The 17,195-nt window shown below is 41.8% G+C and overlaps 1 protein-coding gene across 2 annotated transcripts; it reads right to left on the reverse strand.

Moving 5' to 3' along the window:
- Positions 1–3,756: 3,756 nt before the first annotated feature.
- Positions 3,757–17,194, reverse strand: LOC134675119 (solute carrier family 53 member 1). Of its 2 annotated transcripts, XM_063533278.1 has the most exons (12): positions 16,857–17,194; positions 15,846–15,999; positions 14,845–15,080; positions 13,689–13,950; positions 11,107–11,477; positions 10,172–10,319; positions 9,682–9,708; positions 8,424–8,618; positions 7,927–8,099; positions 7,402–7,532; positions 5,009–5,164; positions 3,757–3,932 (listed from the first exon to the last, which is right to left on the reverse strand). In XM_063533278.1, the coding sequence occupies exons 1-12, from the start codon at positions 16,923–16,925 to the stop codon at positions 3,821–3,823; spliced, it is 2,034 nt and encodes a 677-aa protein (XP_063389348.1). In that variant the 5' UTR covers positions 16,926–17,194; the 3' UTR covers positions 3,757–3,820. The 2 variants fall into 2 exon arrangements, with proteins under 2 accessions (XP_063389348.1, XP_063389349.1); XM_063533279.1 differs by lacking the exon at positions 9,682–9,708.
- Position 17,195: the final 1 nt, after the last annotated feature.

The following is a 17,195-nucleotide window of genomic DNA, read 5'->3' on the forward strand; positions in this document are numbered from 1 at the left end:
TCTAATTGTTGGAAAACTGGCCACTTTTGTTTTGTATGGCAACTTTTAAACGGTGCCAGATAGGTGGGGGGTGCTCGACTAAATGTCATAGAGGGCCTCGAGGCAAAACAAACTGCATTAAAAAAAATTCAAAATGGCCGACTTTTTTTTTTTAATTTTTTCAAGTTGGTCCGAGCGCGCTGAGATTTGGCATGGCGAGAGATAGAGGCCTCTAGATACCTACGAATAAAAAAATTTTTGGAAAAAATCCAAGATGGCGGAAATAATAAGCATTTTAATTTTGTATGGCAACTTTTAAACGGTGCGAGATGGGTGGGGGGTGCTCGACCAAATGTCATAGAGGGCCCCGAGACAAAACAAACTGCATTTAAAATTTTTCAAAATGGCCGACTTTTTTTTTTTAATTTTTTCAAGTTGGTCCGAGCGCGCTGAGATTTGGCATGCGGCGAGCTTGGGGGCCCAAAATTACCATGTGAAAAATGTTTTTTGAAAAAATCCAAAATGGCGGCGAACACGGGCCAAATTCAAATTTCCAAGTAGGTTAAGCGAGCCCGAAGGGCGAGCTTCAGGCTGGGAGGCCGAAGGCCGACCTCGCGGAGGGCCGTCAGGCCCGGAGCTTCATCTCGAATGTCCAAGCATGCTCCACCCCCAGTAATTTTGGGCGAGGCCGAAGGCCGAGCTGCGGGAATGACGAATAAAGCAAAATCCTATATCAAAAGTGTGTTAGGCGAGCCCGAAGGGCGAGCTTCAGGCCGGGTGGTCGAAAGCCGACCCCAACGGAGGGCCGAATGCCCGGAGCCTCCACCCCGACTCCCGAAACGCGAGGCCGAAGGCCGAGCTGCGTGAATGCAGTTCCTGCAAGCGTTCTACAAAGTCAACTGTCTTGATAAGCGAAGCCGGCGGGCCGAAGGCCCGACGGCGGAGCGTCGAGGCTCGCGAAGGCCGAAGGCCGAGCTCCGCGTAGGGCCGAAGGCCCGAAGCGTCACACGAGAGGGGGAAGTTGGAGCTTAAACACGACCCAATAGGAAAAGTGTCTTAGACAAGCGAAACGACGGGCCGAAGGCCGAAGGCCGTAGGCCCGACGTGAGCTTGTCAAGACACTTTTACTATTGGGTCGTGTTTAAGCTCCAACTTCCCGCTTACGCCCCAAAGCAAAACCAACCCTCCAAGTGTTTTAATAAGCGAAGCGGCGGGCCGAAGGCCCGACGCTGAGCTTCGAAACCCAGCGAAGGCCGAAGGCCGAGCTCCGCGTAGGGCCGAAGGCCCGGAGCGTCCCTTTCGATTTCCCAAGCACGCGAGGCCGAAGGCCGAGCTGCGGGAATGAAGTGCTCGCACGCGGATCTTTTCGTCTTAGCAAAAGTAGAAATTCATTTAATTTTCCGTTTGGAAAACAAACTACTACACAATTACAACAGCAACAACAACATTACCAACAACAACACATCAACAACAGCACCAACAGCAAACAACACGCGTACCGCGGGGCCCTCGGGCCCCGCGCACAGGGCAAAATCTAGTTTGTGTCTTATATTCCTGCCGAAGACTTTTATTTTTCCTTTTCCTTCTACACAAGTTTGGTCAAGTAATAAGAATTTAGGGCTCTCAATTTTATTTTGACTTCTACAACAGTAAAGCTACGAGGCCATGTTTGGTATCGTTTTCGTATAAATTCGCAGTACCAAATTTAGTTATGGTATCACATTGACACCATTCCAAAGTAAAAACATATAAACTTACTTTCTTTTAAACTCCTCTTCACGCTTAAACTGCTGAACAGTTTTAATTTAAATTTAGTACACATATATTTTGAGTCCCAAGACAGGACATAATAAGTTATCTCAAAAATCATCCTTTAAAGGTGTGAAATGAGGTGTAGGGGGGAATTCAGAATTGACTTCTTGAAGTTAATACTGTTTTTAAGTTTAGGTTTGAAGTCATGTTTTTTTATATCGGCCAAGTGCGAGTCGGACTCGCGTATTAAGGGTTCCGTACATTAAGTCCGACTCGCGCTTGACTGCACATTTCTAATAGGTTTTCCTGTCACCTATAGGTAAAGAACTATTTTGTGTATTCAGACGGACATACATACAGACGCACGAGTGATCCTATAAGGATTCCGTTTTTTGCTTTTGAGGTACGGAACCCTGAAAAGATTTTTTTTTAATTTTGTGGAATGGTGTCAATGTGATACCTTAAATAAATTCAGCAACCCAGATTTATACGAAAACGATACCATACACGGCCTAGCACCTTCACTGATGTAGATATATCAAGATAAAATTGAGAGCCCTAAATAAACTTTCAAGAGCGGATATCTCAAAAACTATTCAAGATATCGAAAAAAATTACGGAATAAACTTGTAACAAATTAAATTAACTTTCATTTTGTATAAGTGGCCATGTCGCTAAGATGCATAGTTTCCGAGATATAATCGAAAAACCGGAAAATGGAACCTTCAAAGCCCCCTCTCTTCCCCCCGCTCAAGGGCTACGGCCGGAGAATTTTGATACTAGTATGTTCACCTCCTAACTTGTCCAAACCAAGTTACAGAGTCAAAAATTGTGTACCGAGCATTTCCCTCTACAACTTTTTGGAGCATTCGTTGGCTGACCTAAGTAGCTTATTGCATTTCTTTAAAAACTTTTCTGTAAAAGGTTGACGGGTGTTGGGTGTTTATATGGTTTTGGTCGATTATTATCATTTGCATCGCCCATGATGACTTACTAGAATTACTTACGAGCACACGAGACACTAATAGTAGTTTGACAAACCTTGGTTTTCAAGAGGTATTTTATATTGACATTTGCTGTCACAAATTTGCTGTCAGATTTAGTCGCAAACCGCACGCAAAGTGCACACAAATGTGTCGACACCTTGTTACGGAAAAGTGTACACACGGCGACGACACTTTGTTTCGAAACAATTCTAGACACATTGTGTGGACTCTGTTACGACACATCTGACATTTAGTTACCACTTTGATGATTCTGCGACTGGAATGGTTATATGGGTGAGGCGACTTGATCCTAAAAACCCTCAAAAACGCCTCACGTAATTAATGGACGCCCTTCAATGAGGTCATTGCTCCCTTAACCATTTTGAGGCCAATGACGGATATATCCGCACTATAGATCTAACGTCACATACGGATCAATCCGTCACAGAGCAACTAGACCTACGCGCATATGCATAAAGTTCAATTTCAGTTTTGAGTTTTTGACACTTCGGTGACGTGGAGTCCGCTTAGAGCATTTAATAAATGGTACAATTGTGCAAACTTTTGTATGGACTGACGTGGCTATTTGTACGTTACGTACAAATCATGTAGAAATAGCAATACATATGACGTCCCCCCACAAAAATCGGCAGACCTAGTTGTTTCGTACAGAAAATGACAGCAATGACGTCTCCAGTTACTAAATGCTCTAAGGCAGCGGTTCTCAAACTGTTTTGGTGACGGAACCCAAGGCAAGCGAAATATTTGACGGAGCCCCAAATTAATTTTCGTTCATCACTGTGAACCAGATATACCTATAGAAGAGCTGGTTTTTTTCTTACAAGTATTTTCGCGGAGCCCCAACAGAGGCTTTGCGGAACCCTAGGGTTCCGCGGAACACACTTTGAGAATGGCTGCTCTAAGGAAGTCCGAGTCCATTGTGTTTGACACAGCTCCGAAAAGGTTAATCACACTTGTCAAAGTACTTCGTCATTCATCAAATTGGTAAAAGGGGTGGGTGAAAAAAAAACGTCAAATGTAAATGATTTCTATAAATATAATGATAATCAGTAATAATACTATGTGTCGTGTATCACAGTGGGTTACAGCATCTTGGCGGAGAGCTCCAGCTGCAGGTCTTGGATGGACTCCTTCTTGATCAGCGGCCGCAGGTCCAGCTCTTTGGCCTTCTTCATGTTCTTTTTCTTTGTTAACCTGGAAAAGAGACGGGGATTTAGATTTGAATTTAGATTTTTGGAGACTAGGTAAAGGTAAGCGTCGGCAAGAGGCTGCCGCGACCTGGCAGTCGCCGCCCGGTCGCGCCTATCCGAATGCTTCCGGCGGCGCCGCCCTGCGCCCGGCCGCCACGCTCGGCGGCGGCGGTCGGGCGCGGCTGCCACGCTCGGCGGCGCCGCCCTGCTCCCGGCCGCCACGCTCGGCGGCGGCGGTCGGGCGCGGCTGCCACGCTCGGCGGCGCCGCCCTGCGCCCGGCCGCCACGCTCGGCGGCGGCGGTCGGGCGCGGCTGCCACGCTCGGCGGCGCCGCCCTGCTCCCGGCCGCCACGCTCGGCGGCGGCGGTCGGGCGCGGCTGCCACGCTCGGCGGCGCCGCCCTGCGCCCGGCCGCCACGCTCGGCGGCGGCGGTCGGGCGCGGCTGCCACGCTCGGCGGCGCCGCCCTGCGCCCGGCCGCCACGCTCGGCGGCGGCGGTCGGGCGCGGCTGCCACGCTCGGCGGCGCCGCCCTGCGCCCGGCCGCCACGCTCGGCGGCGGCGGTCGGGCGCGGCTGCCACGCTCGGCGGCGCCGCCCTGCGCCCGGCCGCCACGCTCGGCGGCGCCGCCCTGCGCCCGGCCGCCACGCTCGGCGGCGGCGGTCGGGCGCGGCTGCCACGCTCGGCGGCGCCGCCCTGCGCCCGGCCGCCACGCTCGGCGGCGGCGGTCGGGCGCGGCTGCCACGCTCGGCGGCGCCGCCCTGCGCCCGGCCGCCACGCTCGGCGGCGCCGCCCTGCGCCCGGCCGCCACGCTCGGCGGCGGCGGTCGGGCGCGGCTGCCACGCTCGGCGGCGCCGCCCTGCGCCCGGCTGCCACGCTCGGCGGCGGCGGTCGGGCGCGGCTGCCGGGCCGCGGCAGCGTCTTGCCGAATGCTATCAGTCCGTATGGTTCATCATCTTAATGATGTCCGCGTAGTGTACCACGGCAATATGCGGCGCGGTTTTGAATACCGCACTTGTTTGTGGGGATCAAATATTTACTGTCGGGATGGAGACATGAATATGGTATATTAAATTTCCTTACCTATTAACAACGCCGTCAGGATGGTCCATCATTCTGATGATGTCGGCCTGGTCGGACGAGTCCAGCGGCGCCACGGAGATGTCCCGGACGGCTCGGAATTTACCGCAGTTGTTTAAGTGTTCGTTCTCCAAGCGGAAGAAGTTCCAGATGAATCGTCTAAAATATAAATTATATTATCACAGAATAAATAATAGTACTAGGTAAAGAAGACTCACACGATCAGGACAGATATGGCCGCTAGGTGGCGACAGCGCCACGCGCGGCATATGGCTAGCCTAGCCACCAAAATTGGTGTGTAACGGATGTACTTGTAGCTACTTGTTGCAAAGCGACGAAATCGCGGAGTGAGCCACGCCTGACCATATAAAACAAAGTTCCCCGTCGCGTCTGTCAGTTTGTGTGTTTGTATGTTCACGATAAACTCAAAAACTACTGAACGGATTTTCATGCGGTTTTCACTTATCAATAGAGTAATTCTTGAGGAAGGTTTAGGAGTATAATTTGTTAACCTTTTGGCCGCCGGACCTAGTCCGCAAAGACGCTCACTCACACGCCAGAGTAAATTCTAAGTAAACAACTAATAAAAAGTTTAGGGATTGCAAAATGTGATATCGATATTTACAATTTATGGTAAAAATATTCTCAATTTGGCTTTGTTCTTAACCAACTTTAATTTATTTCGAGAATGCCAAAAATTAACATACTTTTTACACACGACAATGTTAAAAATAAAGGTCTTTATCATTAAAAACAACCACTAAACAATATCGATTCATGACGTAATATCACCGCACTAGGCTCTACGAGAAGTCTTGTATACATGACAACGGCGCGCATGGACTGCCCGCAGTGCAGACCGACAAGGACCGTTTCCGCGCGGATTAAGTAATAATAGTCTCTAGGTCAACGGCGTAAGCGCTTGTCGGTACGTAAACTTTATAAGCGTATGGTTAGAGCCGCGCATCGTGTGTCGATAATGTAAATGTACCGGAACTGCATTGGGGAAAATGACACGTGGGTTGAATTGTCAATGAGTGAAGAACAATAATATTGGAAAAGGGTGGGGATCTGAAATGTTCGGGAATGCATGTTTCACATTCGACATGTTCCTTAGAAGAGCTTGTCAGTTCCCGTATTACACCCTCCCTACCATAATAATTTTTCGTCAATTTCAAATACATAACATTCTCATAGTTAGGCGACACTGACTAGTCCGAGCGTCCGCCTGTAGGTACCATTCTTGTGCGAAGCGGTCACTACAGGGTATCACTCCCCACTACACTATCATCTCAAAATGAATCATTTGTTCTGCAAATAGACCACAAGGACAGATTTACTTGTCTGACTCTACTATGGACAGCTGAACAAGTTCCCTGAACTCCAGCTATAGTTATGCCTGTCTCTCTCTCGTTTAACGTATTCTAGTTACTAGTTATCACCAATTGGCATTTAACAGGTGTTTAAATGCTTAAATAAAACCAGATTGGCCACTTGATATTTATTTTGAATATTCTCTAGAGATGCACCGGATATTCGGTTACTATCCGGCCAGTATTTTAATATCCGGCCGGATACCGGATAGTGCCCTACTATCCGGCCGAATACCGGATAGTACCATTGCTTGATTTTGGAGTAAACAAATTGGATTTAAGAAACAGTCACGGTCATAATCGTACTTGTTTATTATTTTAAAACAATTTAGAGATTCAACTGACTTGCACGCGCACTCATTTCGAACCTAGAAATGTGTCCGCGCGAACGTTCACTTAGAAACAGGTCAAAACTGCAGAATGTGCACCTGAAAAACCGAAATGTAGGTGCAGCTCTGCTGGCCGATATTCGGCGGCCGGATACCGGATATTCGGCCGATGGTCAGGCCGAATATCCAGTATCCGGCCAAACAACTATCCGTTGCATCTCTAATATTCTCATATCGAATTAACATTCCCATCCCTAGCTGTCTTATATACAAAGACAACGGCGACGAGGAACATGAAAAACGTTGAAAACTGGAGCAATTTTTTTGATTGCCTTATTATAAAAGAATGGATTTATTTATCTGCTTTAAATGTAATTATTTTAAAAATCAAAGACCTAATACATTAACACGAGTGTAAAAATATACTACAATTGATGTTTTTTCACATTTACCGAGCGGTTGAATTTGTGTCTTGTATACAAGACAGCGGCGCCACTGTATCGTTCTATCGTTGTCTTGTATACATGCCAACGGCGGTCAAAGGGTTAATCCGTGCGAAGCTGGGGCGGGTTAGTACTGATTAAAATAGTCACCCTCAATTTTAAGCACTGATCGTTGCCATTCATAAATACGACACAATTTAGTTATCTCGACCAAATCAAAATGATGCAAAAAATCACATAAGTCTATTTACCTGAACACCTCCAATGGCGCTAGAACGGAGACCATAGTCTCATTAGACACGAAACCGTTGTCGGTCACCAGGAATGAAACGATCCAGATGAAACGCAGCACAAAGTCCTCCACTATCGCGAAATAGTAGAACTGTAACAAAAACGACAATGTAAAAAGTTTTTAATGTTATTTGTTATTGTCATTAAATCTCTATTTTCGATTAATAACGTAGTTGACATTTCTGCCCTTCTCATAGAAAAAGCGGACGACCTTTATTGTTTTTATAATCAAGGTTTGAATTTTTGGAACAATGCAAAGCTTTTGACACTGTATACATAATAATATATCCCTACATTTATAGCGAATTAAGAAAGCATTGATATTCGTGATGAAGTCTTTAAAACGATTTCTAATTACTTGACCAATCACACTGCCTGAGTAAAAATAATGTTTTTTTTTAGGGACAACGAAGTAATTTCTCCATGGGATCCCTCAAGGTAGTGTTTTTGGGCCACCACTTTTTCTAATCTACATCAGAACTTACGCCTGGGTTATATACGATTTCCTCTCTCAGGAATCGATTCTCGGCAGTGGGCGGACAGCTGAACAGGCCCCAATCCATCTTCACGTCCCACGTGTACGTGTACAGCGAGGATATCAGCTGGCATACGAACCACGCGTATAGAAACGGGTTGTCGTATCGGTCTTGGTAGTTGTCTGGAGAATAAGAAACAGTTTTACGTTATATATATACAATGCTATGAGCTATGAAAGAAGGCCGACGTGACAACAGTACAAACTACAGGCATTAGGTTGTATATAGTCTGTACGGAAAGAGAAGAATCGTGGAATGTATGGGGCCCAATAGATTCCACAAATCTTCTCTTTCCGAACATACTCTACAGCATGGCAAGAACAAAAAGATTATTTTAATACAAGTTCCTGCCTGATGATTTAAAGTATGAAGTGGTAATAGGTAGAAATATAGTTTACTTTTGTGTTTATTATACTAAGCAGATAGGGTTTTGATTTGACACTCACCTGCATAGAATAATCGTAGTGTAGTAAACAACGCCACAAAGAAAGTGGTGGAATATTTCCCCGCGTTAAGTAAATGTGGGAAGGCCTCCCGACTATCCCGGTAACGCCGGAGACATTGCGCGAATCGGGTCCAAGCGGGCACTATGCTTACTAGTGCGCGGGTTATGATGAACCACTTCGTCGATTCAAATGCGTCTGAAAAAGTTGAATAATAAATTAAAAAAACCGGGCAAGTGCGAGTTGGACTCGCGCACGAAGGGTTCCGTACCATAATGCAAAAAAAAACAAAAAAAGCAAAAAAAAAATGGTCACCCATCCAAGTACTGACCCCTCCCGACGTTGCTTAACTTTGGTCAAAAATCACGTTTGTTGTATGGGAGCCCCATTTAAATCATTATTTTATTCTGTTTTTAGTATTTGTTGTTATAGCGGCAACAGAAATACATCATCTGTGAAAATTTCAACTGTCTAGCTATCACGGTTCGTGAGATACAGCCTGGTGACAGACGGACGGACGGACGGACGGACGGACGGACAGCGAAGTCTTAGTAATAGGGTCCCGTTTTACCCTTTGGGTACGGAACCCTAAAAACCGTTCGCGTCGAGACACTAGGTCCGTGGGGTAGGGGGGCTCGGGAGCTCCACAAGGCGCTCAGCAAACGCCTAAGGCGGCCCACAGGTGACCCTCGCGGAGGCAGCTTTCTCGCGCAAAGATTGGCCATAGCAATCCAGCGCGGGAACGCTGCCTGCGTGATGGGCACCTTATCAAGGGCGCAAATTTTTGATGGGTACTTTTAGTTTTTTAGCTTTGGTTATTGTAGCTTTGTAATTAATTTTAGTTTTATATTCATTTTATAATACTTATTAATCTTATTATGCAATAAATGAGTTTTCGCGAAAAATTAAAAACCGTTGTCTTTCGATAGGCTAAGCATAGGTAGTTAACTTTTACCATGGAATCCAACTTCATCGCTGAAAAACATGGCTGATCATACGTCAATACTTTCTGGGATTTTTTTTCCACGATTTCACATTTGGTGCGAAAAATATTCGGTATATGCTTATTTCTTTTCGTTATCAGTTCAAGTTTGTTAAATTTTAAAATGCATACTTTTACTATCTGTTATTCTTATCGTCTTATCAATGTAAAGGGACAGTTATACTGCATCCATTATATTTGACGTTATCTTTTGCTTATTTTATAACATGTCAAACTTTAGTTAATATTAGTGATAAATAATAATATTAAAAAACTTACTTAATGGGGTAGCAGAGGAAGCGATATCTGAAAATGTTACATGTTAATATTAGAAAAGAAGAAGAATATGCAATGCATGCAAAGAAAACTAAAATGTTAAGAAATCGAATAGAGTTAAACCAATTAAGTCTGCAACGTTTTTGATAGCACACGCAGTGCAAGTGTTATTTTAACCTTTAGAACGCCACAGATGGCATTTTACGTCAACGCGAAATCGTGACAACGACACCAAAGACGGCATTGGACGTCGATCGTTTTTTGACGAAAATCTACTGGAAAACACCCCACTTATAGGTTGGCATTATTTATTCACAAAACTAAATTTTACCCCCGAGGCACGGCAAATGGATGCGCCGTTTGGCGTTCAAAAGGTTACAAAATGAAATTATGACGGATAAATGACACTTGCACTGCATATGCTATCAAAATCGTTGCAGAATTTTCTTGGTCTAACTTTAGTGTAGAACTGTAGAGGCAGTAAACAACTCACCATTAACTTTGAACCAATCCCCGCCCGCCACATAAAACGCGACCAAATAGTGGAAGTCAAGGAAGGCCACAACGAAGGAGTTCCACTGGTCCGCCAGCCAGAAGTCCGCGAACAGTACTGGCATGAATGGAGCGGCTAGGATACGGCCCTGAAATCAGTACCGTCTTTACCATAAGGGCACACGGGGCCCGTGCCCAGGGCCCCCATCCTCAGACAGGGCCCCGAAGGGGGCCCCGAAGGACAGACAGTAACAGTATATTTGATTACCCATAATAAATAGAAGATCATAGTAGAAAAATGTTAGTTTAATTCGATTTCTTTACTTTCCAAAAAGGCCCCAAATTCGTATGAGCCCAAGGGCCCCAGCATAGTTTAAGACGACCCTATCTGATATGTATTGTAAATTCAGAAATATCTAGTTTTTCTAATAAATGAAAACTTAAGTCAGCTTTCACAAAAAAATAATTATAAATGTTCTGTAATTTTAGTGGTAATTTTATATCTAATTCACAGACGGGACCGTAAGCGAAATTCGGCGGTTTCGCACAGAATAAAGCTATTTCCTTCTTTTAAAAGAAGTGGTGTTTTGTGATAACAAGCCACAACGACATTATGTGTAGCGTTTTTGTAAAGTTTTTGAACAAAAAATATTGATTCAAGCCTTTATCGCCAGCTAAAATTAAAAAACTTTTTAATTTTAATTTAACATTGATTTTTTTCCGGTTTCAACACTCTTCTACTACATATTTGTTTTATCTAGAGTTCTAGACGATTCTTATAAACCCAAATTCAATTAATCTTCGTTGTTTTATCACCTAATTTCCGGCCTCCTTCAACCTCCACCATCAGATCAGCTCAATGTTATAATTATAGCACATTGCCATCGGTTTTTCATTAGTCACATTTAAACTCAGTCAAACGTATCCAATACTCACACATATCCTCAAAAACCAGAATCTCGCCTCATGCCGAAACATCTTCAACGGATTCACCAAAAACGCCAGCATTATAATCACCAACGCCAACGGATTGACAAAAGGCGGTATACTCAAACTCGCACTATATATAAAGCTGAGTATACTCAAAGCCCAAACTACACCGAATATCGCTGCAAGTTCCATTAAGTGTTGTTCTGATAAGTGATTTCTTGGGTCTAGCTCGAATATTAGTACGTGGTTGACGCCTGAGGATCGCCACCCGTAGACGTTGATGCCTATTAGGAAGATGAATTCGACTAAGAGGAACGGGCCCCTGTAGAGTCTGAATGCTGTTTTGAAGTTGTCTGTGCCGCCCTCGTGGAATAGTGCTGGAACAAATGATTGTTGCTGTAACTTTTAAATATGAAACTAAAAATATCATCAGACCTAGCACTGATGAAAATGGGACTAACGGTAGAACTGCTTATTTTAGAAGTCGGATAAAAATAATGGTGCTATACTTATAGAACAAATGAAAATATTTTAATTTGTGCTATTCAAGTCTTTGAGTATTTAGTAACTGGAGACGCCATGGCTGTTATTTTCTGTACAAAACTTGCTGATATTTGCAGGGGCCCCTCCCCGTCAAATGTATGATGATTTGTAGGTAACGTACAAATAGCCATGTCAGATAAACGTCAGTCCATACAAAAGTTTGCACAGTTGTGCAAGGTTTTTGAAGAGGGGTAAGCTCTTAACGGCGACTCCGGTTATTAAATGCTCTAAGTTTCAAATAGAAACACTACTATATAACAAACCGAAATAAATGTCATATATGGATGGAGATGTGTAACTAACACTCGCTCTCTGGTATTTACCCGATATTCACCTACCCGCGCGGGTAAATACTCTACAAAGCGGGAAAACGCTGGGATCGGCTATGAGCGTTAGCAAGTTCCATAGAATGACACTTTAGTGCGACAAGGAGAGACAGAAGGACTATGAAAGACAAGGAGGAAACTATTGAGGGCGCCAGTGACTTGAATGGAGCATAATATTGCGTAATAACTCCATCTCTATAATTATCACATTATCAAACGATTATCTCTAAACCAACAAGTTCAAACAATATTTACAACTGTAATATGGTCTATAAATCGCCATGGCACACAGACCAAGGTAAATTTACTAGGCTTATCAGTACGCAAATACCGATGTTAGTATTATTAGTACAGTTCTAAGCAACAGTTCTGTTATAGACCTTATGTATGGGGGAGAAGGCTCATGAATAGTCAGTTAAATATGATGGTAGCAGTTTGATATCTGTTGATAAAGAAGATAAATTTGAATCTTATTCGAATATCTTTTATGATCGAATGAAAAAATGCTTGAAATGGGTACAAATAGGGTATTTGACTACTAGTCAATTCAGTTTTTTTTTTCGAACTGTCAAAACGATTTTGCTACTATGTAATTTATATTAAACACTGGCATGTGACGTCACAATCGAATTACTTACTCTTTATAGTTTTATACATATAAATTAAAAATTGTGATTAAAAATAATTGCTGTCTACGTTTCTCTATTAATCTTCAGGTGCTTTATTTCATGCATGGTGTAAAATAATTTATTCCATACATATATGTATACATATATAGTCAAATACCCTATTTTATCGTACGACAATGAGACCAACCGAAGTATACCGGGTGTGGTCTGTAACACGAGCAAATAATTAAAACATAGATTATTGTGCTCCTCAAACGGTGACACTTTGGTTTAACAACTTTTAAAAATTATGAAGTATTTAGACTCCCTATTTTTCATACAAAATAAATATTATCTTCAATGGACGCCATTACCACGCCATTATCATTGTGATTGACGTTGCTTGTCACGCCTTAAACATAACATTGCTTATCACGCCTTAAACATAACAAAATTCGCAAAATATTGCGTCTTAGAATAAAATTTAAAGTGTATTAAAAATCAAACTACAAGTTATTTTTAAAAGTCGCTGAACAAATGTTGATGGTGGTCAGTATGAGGAGTACAGCCTACGGTTTAATTTTTTGCTCATATTATAGGCCACACCCGGTATATTTGTAAAACAATATTGAAAAATCAGGGAGCAGAGTTTAAAAAGTTAAACAAAGAAGATCCCGAGCAATTGAGAATTTGTTTTTAAGTCGGTTAAAATTGAATTGAAATAAAGGACATCCAAAACAATGACAATTAACACATTTCTCGTATTAAATAGAAATCTAAGTGTTCGTGAATATGTTTTTAGGAACAATACGTGATATTTTCATTCATAAAGTAAACTAAGTACCCAATTATTGTCATGAAAAAGTACCAGTCGTTGTGATTTTTTTTTGTGGGGTATCGAACAACCAAAGTAAACAAACAATCAGATACAAAACCCTTCGAAGACAAAACCGCCTGGATCAGTCACTGAACGACCTGACATTAACCTACGTTATTTGACCATGTACCTAATCTTTTCATCTACACTCAATTGGCTTAAGGAGCCATTTGAATAGATTTTGTTTACTTTTATTTAAATACCTAAAGATACAGACTATAGGGATATACTTACCAGATAACACAACAGTGATGAACAGCACTATGAAAGAGCCTGAAAACAGCCCGACTTTGAACGTCGTCCACGGACTCTGTTGTTCTCCAAGCGGTGGAACCCTTAGCTTCTTCATAGCCTTCTGACGGTCGCCGCCCTCTAGCTCGTTGGTCACCGTCGCTTCTGTGTCGCTGATCAGTCTGTCTATGTCTTTGTTGGTGTAGAAGTGGGATGTTTCCACATGTTCCGCTCGCCATTGGGCACCGTTTGTGCCATTTAATAACTAAAAAGAACAATTGATTTAGAACTTCCGCGTTTTGAACACATAGGTATTAACTCACATTTATAGTCGGGATTTATTTTGTCTGTTTTGACATTTTGCTGGGACATCAGTTAGCCGCGACCACGACCAGTGAAACCTGTGTCGAAACGTCGGTAAATAAAGGTAATTGAATAAATTTCGCGTTAGACTTAGACCTGTCTATAAATAGTGAGTTAATTGATTTAGATTCTAGTTTTTAGTGTCCAGGGTAAATGTTGACGTCCATATTAGAAAATTTTACATTTATAAGCAGCTTTACAATTTGACATTAAAAGTGCTATACAAGTACATACTGTACCATAACTTGGAATTGAAAAAAATTGGAGTAGTTGAAAATTGGCTATTTCCTGAAAAGAAAGGAGTGTAGGACTGCAGGGCAGCCGCACTTAGCATGAGAGCAGTACCTAACTCATTTTGAAATGTCATTCAATTGAATACTTTGTATTTGTGCGATATGATCTACAATAGGGATGTTTCCTGTACTTAAAATAAATTATTTCAAACGTGCACGAAATAAAGCACCAGATAATTATTAGAAAAAACATAGATAGCAGCTATTTTTAAGTACAATTTGTATTTAATAAATCGAATTGAAATATAAAAAGTAGGTGAGTTTACCGTGACGTCACTATATTTGTTTTCATATAAATTCCATATTAGCAAATCGTTTTGACAGTTCTAAAAAAGAAGCTGATTTGACTAGTAGGAATGTAGCCTATTGAAAGAGATTTCAAAATGTGTTACTGCTCTTATGCTAAGCGCAGCAGAGTGTCTGCACTAATCTACAGGTGTAAAACGAAAATGTGTGTTTGACAATGTCATACAAACTTATGAACCTATATAATAATAACCTACCTTATCATGCTTCTTTAATATCTTCCTAAACCCTGTATAATTTAAATTTTGATAGTTCTGCAGCAGAATCAAACTGAGATAAAACTCGCTGAATGCCAATTTGAGTTCCTGGACCTTCCGTCGAGGTATGGGGGCTTTCTTGCCGTCCCCACCTGCTTTGGGTTTCATAGTATCAAACTGGCTTTTCAACTCACTCTGTAATGTGGCAAATTTTCTCGTTGCTTCTGCTAGTTTTTCTGTGAAATCGGGTTAAATGTCAGTACATTTCTTTTGAAAGTTTTTATTTAATTTTAATTTGACTGTTGACTTTATTATTGGTATCGCAAGATACTGCAAAACCTTGCACAATAATGGTGGTATAATCCTGAGTTAAATTCAGTAATTAAATAAAAATATTGAAATTTTATTTGTTAAAGTACAAATGTTAATTTGGACTATGGATTTTATGTGGTCTCTTACAGTATAAAGTTATTAAGTTTCACAATATAATTATGTCAGTTTGTTTAAGGGTCTTATAAATCATATTACAGTACATATCTTTCATTATATTTTCATCCCATTCAAGGCATATCTTTAAAAATGAGCTAATTTCAAAATAATTGGTGAATCTTCTTCTTCTTCCTCGCGTTATCCCGGCATTTCGCCACGGCTCATGAGAGCCTGGGGTCCGCTTGACAACTAATCCCATGATTTGAAGTAGGCACTAGCTTTTACGAAAGCGACTGCCATCTGACCTTCCAACCCAGAGGGTAAACTAGGCCTTATTGGGATTAGTCCGGTTACCTCACGATGTTTTCCTTCACCAAAAAGCGACTGGTAAATATCAAATGATATTTCGTACGTAAGTTCCATAAAACTCATTGGTACGAGCCGGGGTTTGAACCCGCGACCTCCAGATTGCAAGTTGCGCGCTCTCACCGCTAGGCCACCAGTGCTTCTTACATTTTTATCAAACATTTATAAAAATTAAATATTTATGTTATTCCAAATATTTAAGGTACCTGAGTAAAATGTAGTGATTTTCTTAAGCTCCTGGTCACAATAGAGGAAGAAGGTCTCATCAAAATTGGCAAAATGTCGGGACAACACCTCAGGCTCCACATTTTCAGCTGACGGGGCTTCTTCTACTGCTGTGTATAACATGGCCTTCATTTCCTAGAGTAAATAATATGTTTAGGAGTCTTTGTTGAGATCAAACTAATGTGTTATATATATTTTTTATTTAACAGAATTTAAGAAGTGGTTGTAACTTGATCTATCTTATTTCAAACTTTAAGCATTAACCATTAAATGTACCATATTATAAGAAATCTTAAATTCAGGCCTCATTGCCTTATAGTCCTTAAAATTCTGCATAACCACTTGACCGTCCGACGATAGCATAGCATCCAAAAAAAATATGCTCTTAACCGTCCGCGGGAACCTTACTATCCAAAGGGGTGGAAGAAAGAATTGATTTCAGAGCCATCTAACAGAATATTTCGGCATTATTTACTAATTCTCTTGATGCGACAACGTAGCCTAACTAAATAGTTAGCTCTAAAAAATTTTTGATGGCAGTGTAGTTATAATTTTTGTAGAAAGTTGTGAATGCGCTACGCGGCGTGCGTCGCTAAAAAAACCCGGACGGTTGACAGGAAAACAGTCTCGCGGGCCGGACGGTTGAGTGGTTAAGGAAAAAATACAAAAAGATGACATTATTGGGTGGTATTTTTTACCTTTTATCTATTTGTGCCCTATTAATGATTAAAAACAAATGCATGCACATATGACTCATATAACTAAAGAAAACAAATGTGACAAGATAAGTGTAAGTATGTTTTATAAAATTAATAAAGTTTGTCTGATAAACACAGACATTAATAGACTATCAAAGATAAATATTGCAAAATTAGTTCATTTTCCTTAGTTGCAGTAAGGCAATGAGTGTAATCGACTTGACCTTGCCACTGAATCTTTAAAACATAATTGTTTCTAGAGCAAACTATTACAAACACAAATTTCATAAATACCTCGTAGTTGATATATTGTTTACGCCATTCCGGCGTTATATGGGCACTTAAATGCTCGGCGAACTTCATCTTCAGGCGTCTGTCAGGCTTAGGTGATCGTTAAATACTGCTACAACTGAATCTATACACTGCCATAAATAAAGCCTAAGGTTTGTTCAGCGATAACCGGACAACGGTGACCTCATTACACTAAAGTTAATGCTTAACAAAACAATGGAATGATTACGGATTTATCTTAAAGTTATAATCTTGCCCAGGTCCTGCGTAACTTTAAATTTTCCTTGTAAATTTCATGAGCAAAAGCTACATTGGCTACAAATATTTTCTAAGAATTTGACA

Source organism: Cydia fagiglandana, chromosome 21, assembly GCF_963556715.1.
Source record: "Cydia fagiglandana chromosome 21, ilCydFagi1.1, whole genome shotgun sequence".
Lineage (NCBI taxonomy): Eukaryota > Metazoa > Arthropoda > Insecta > Lepidoptera > Tortricidae > Cydia > Cydia fagiglandana.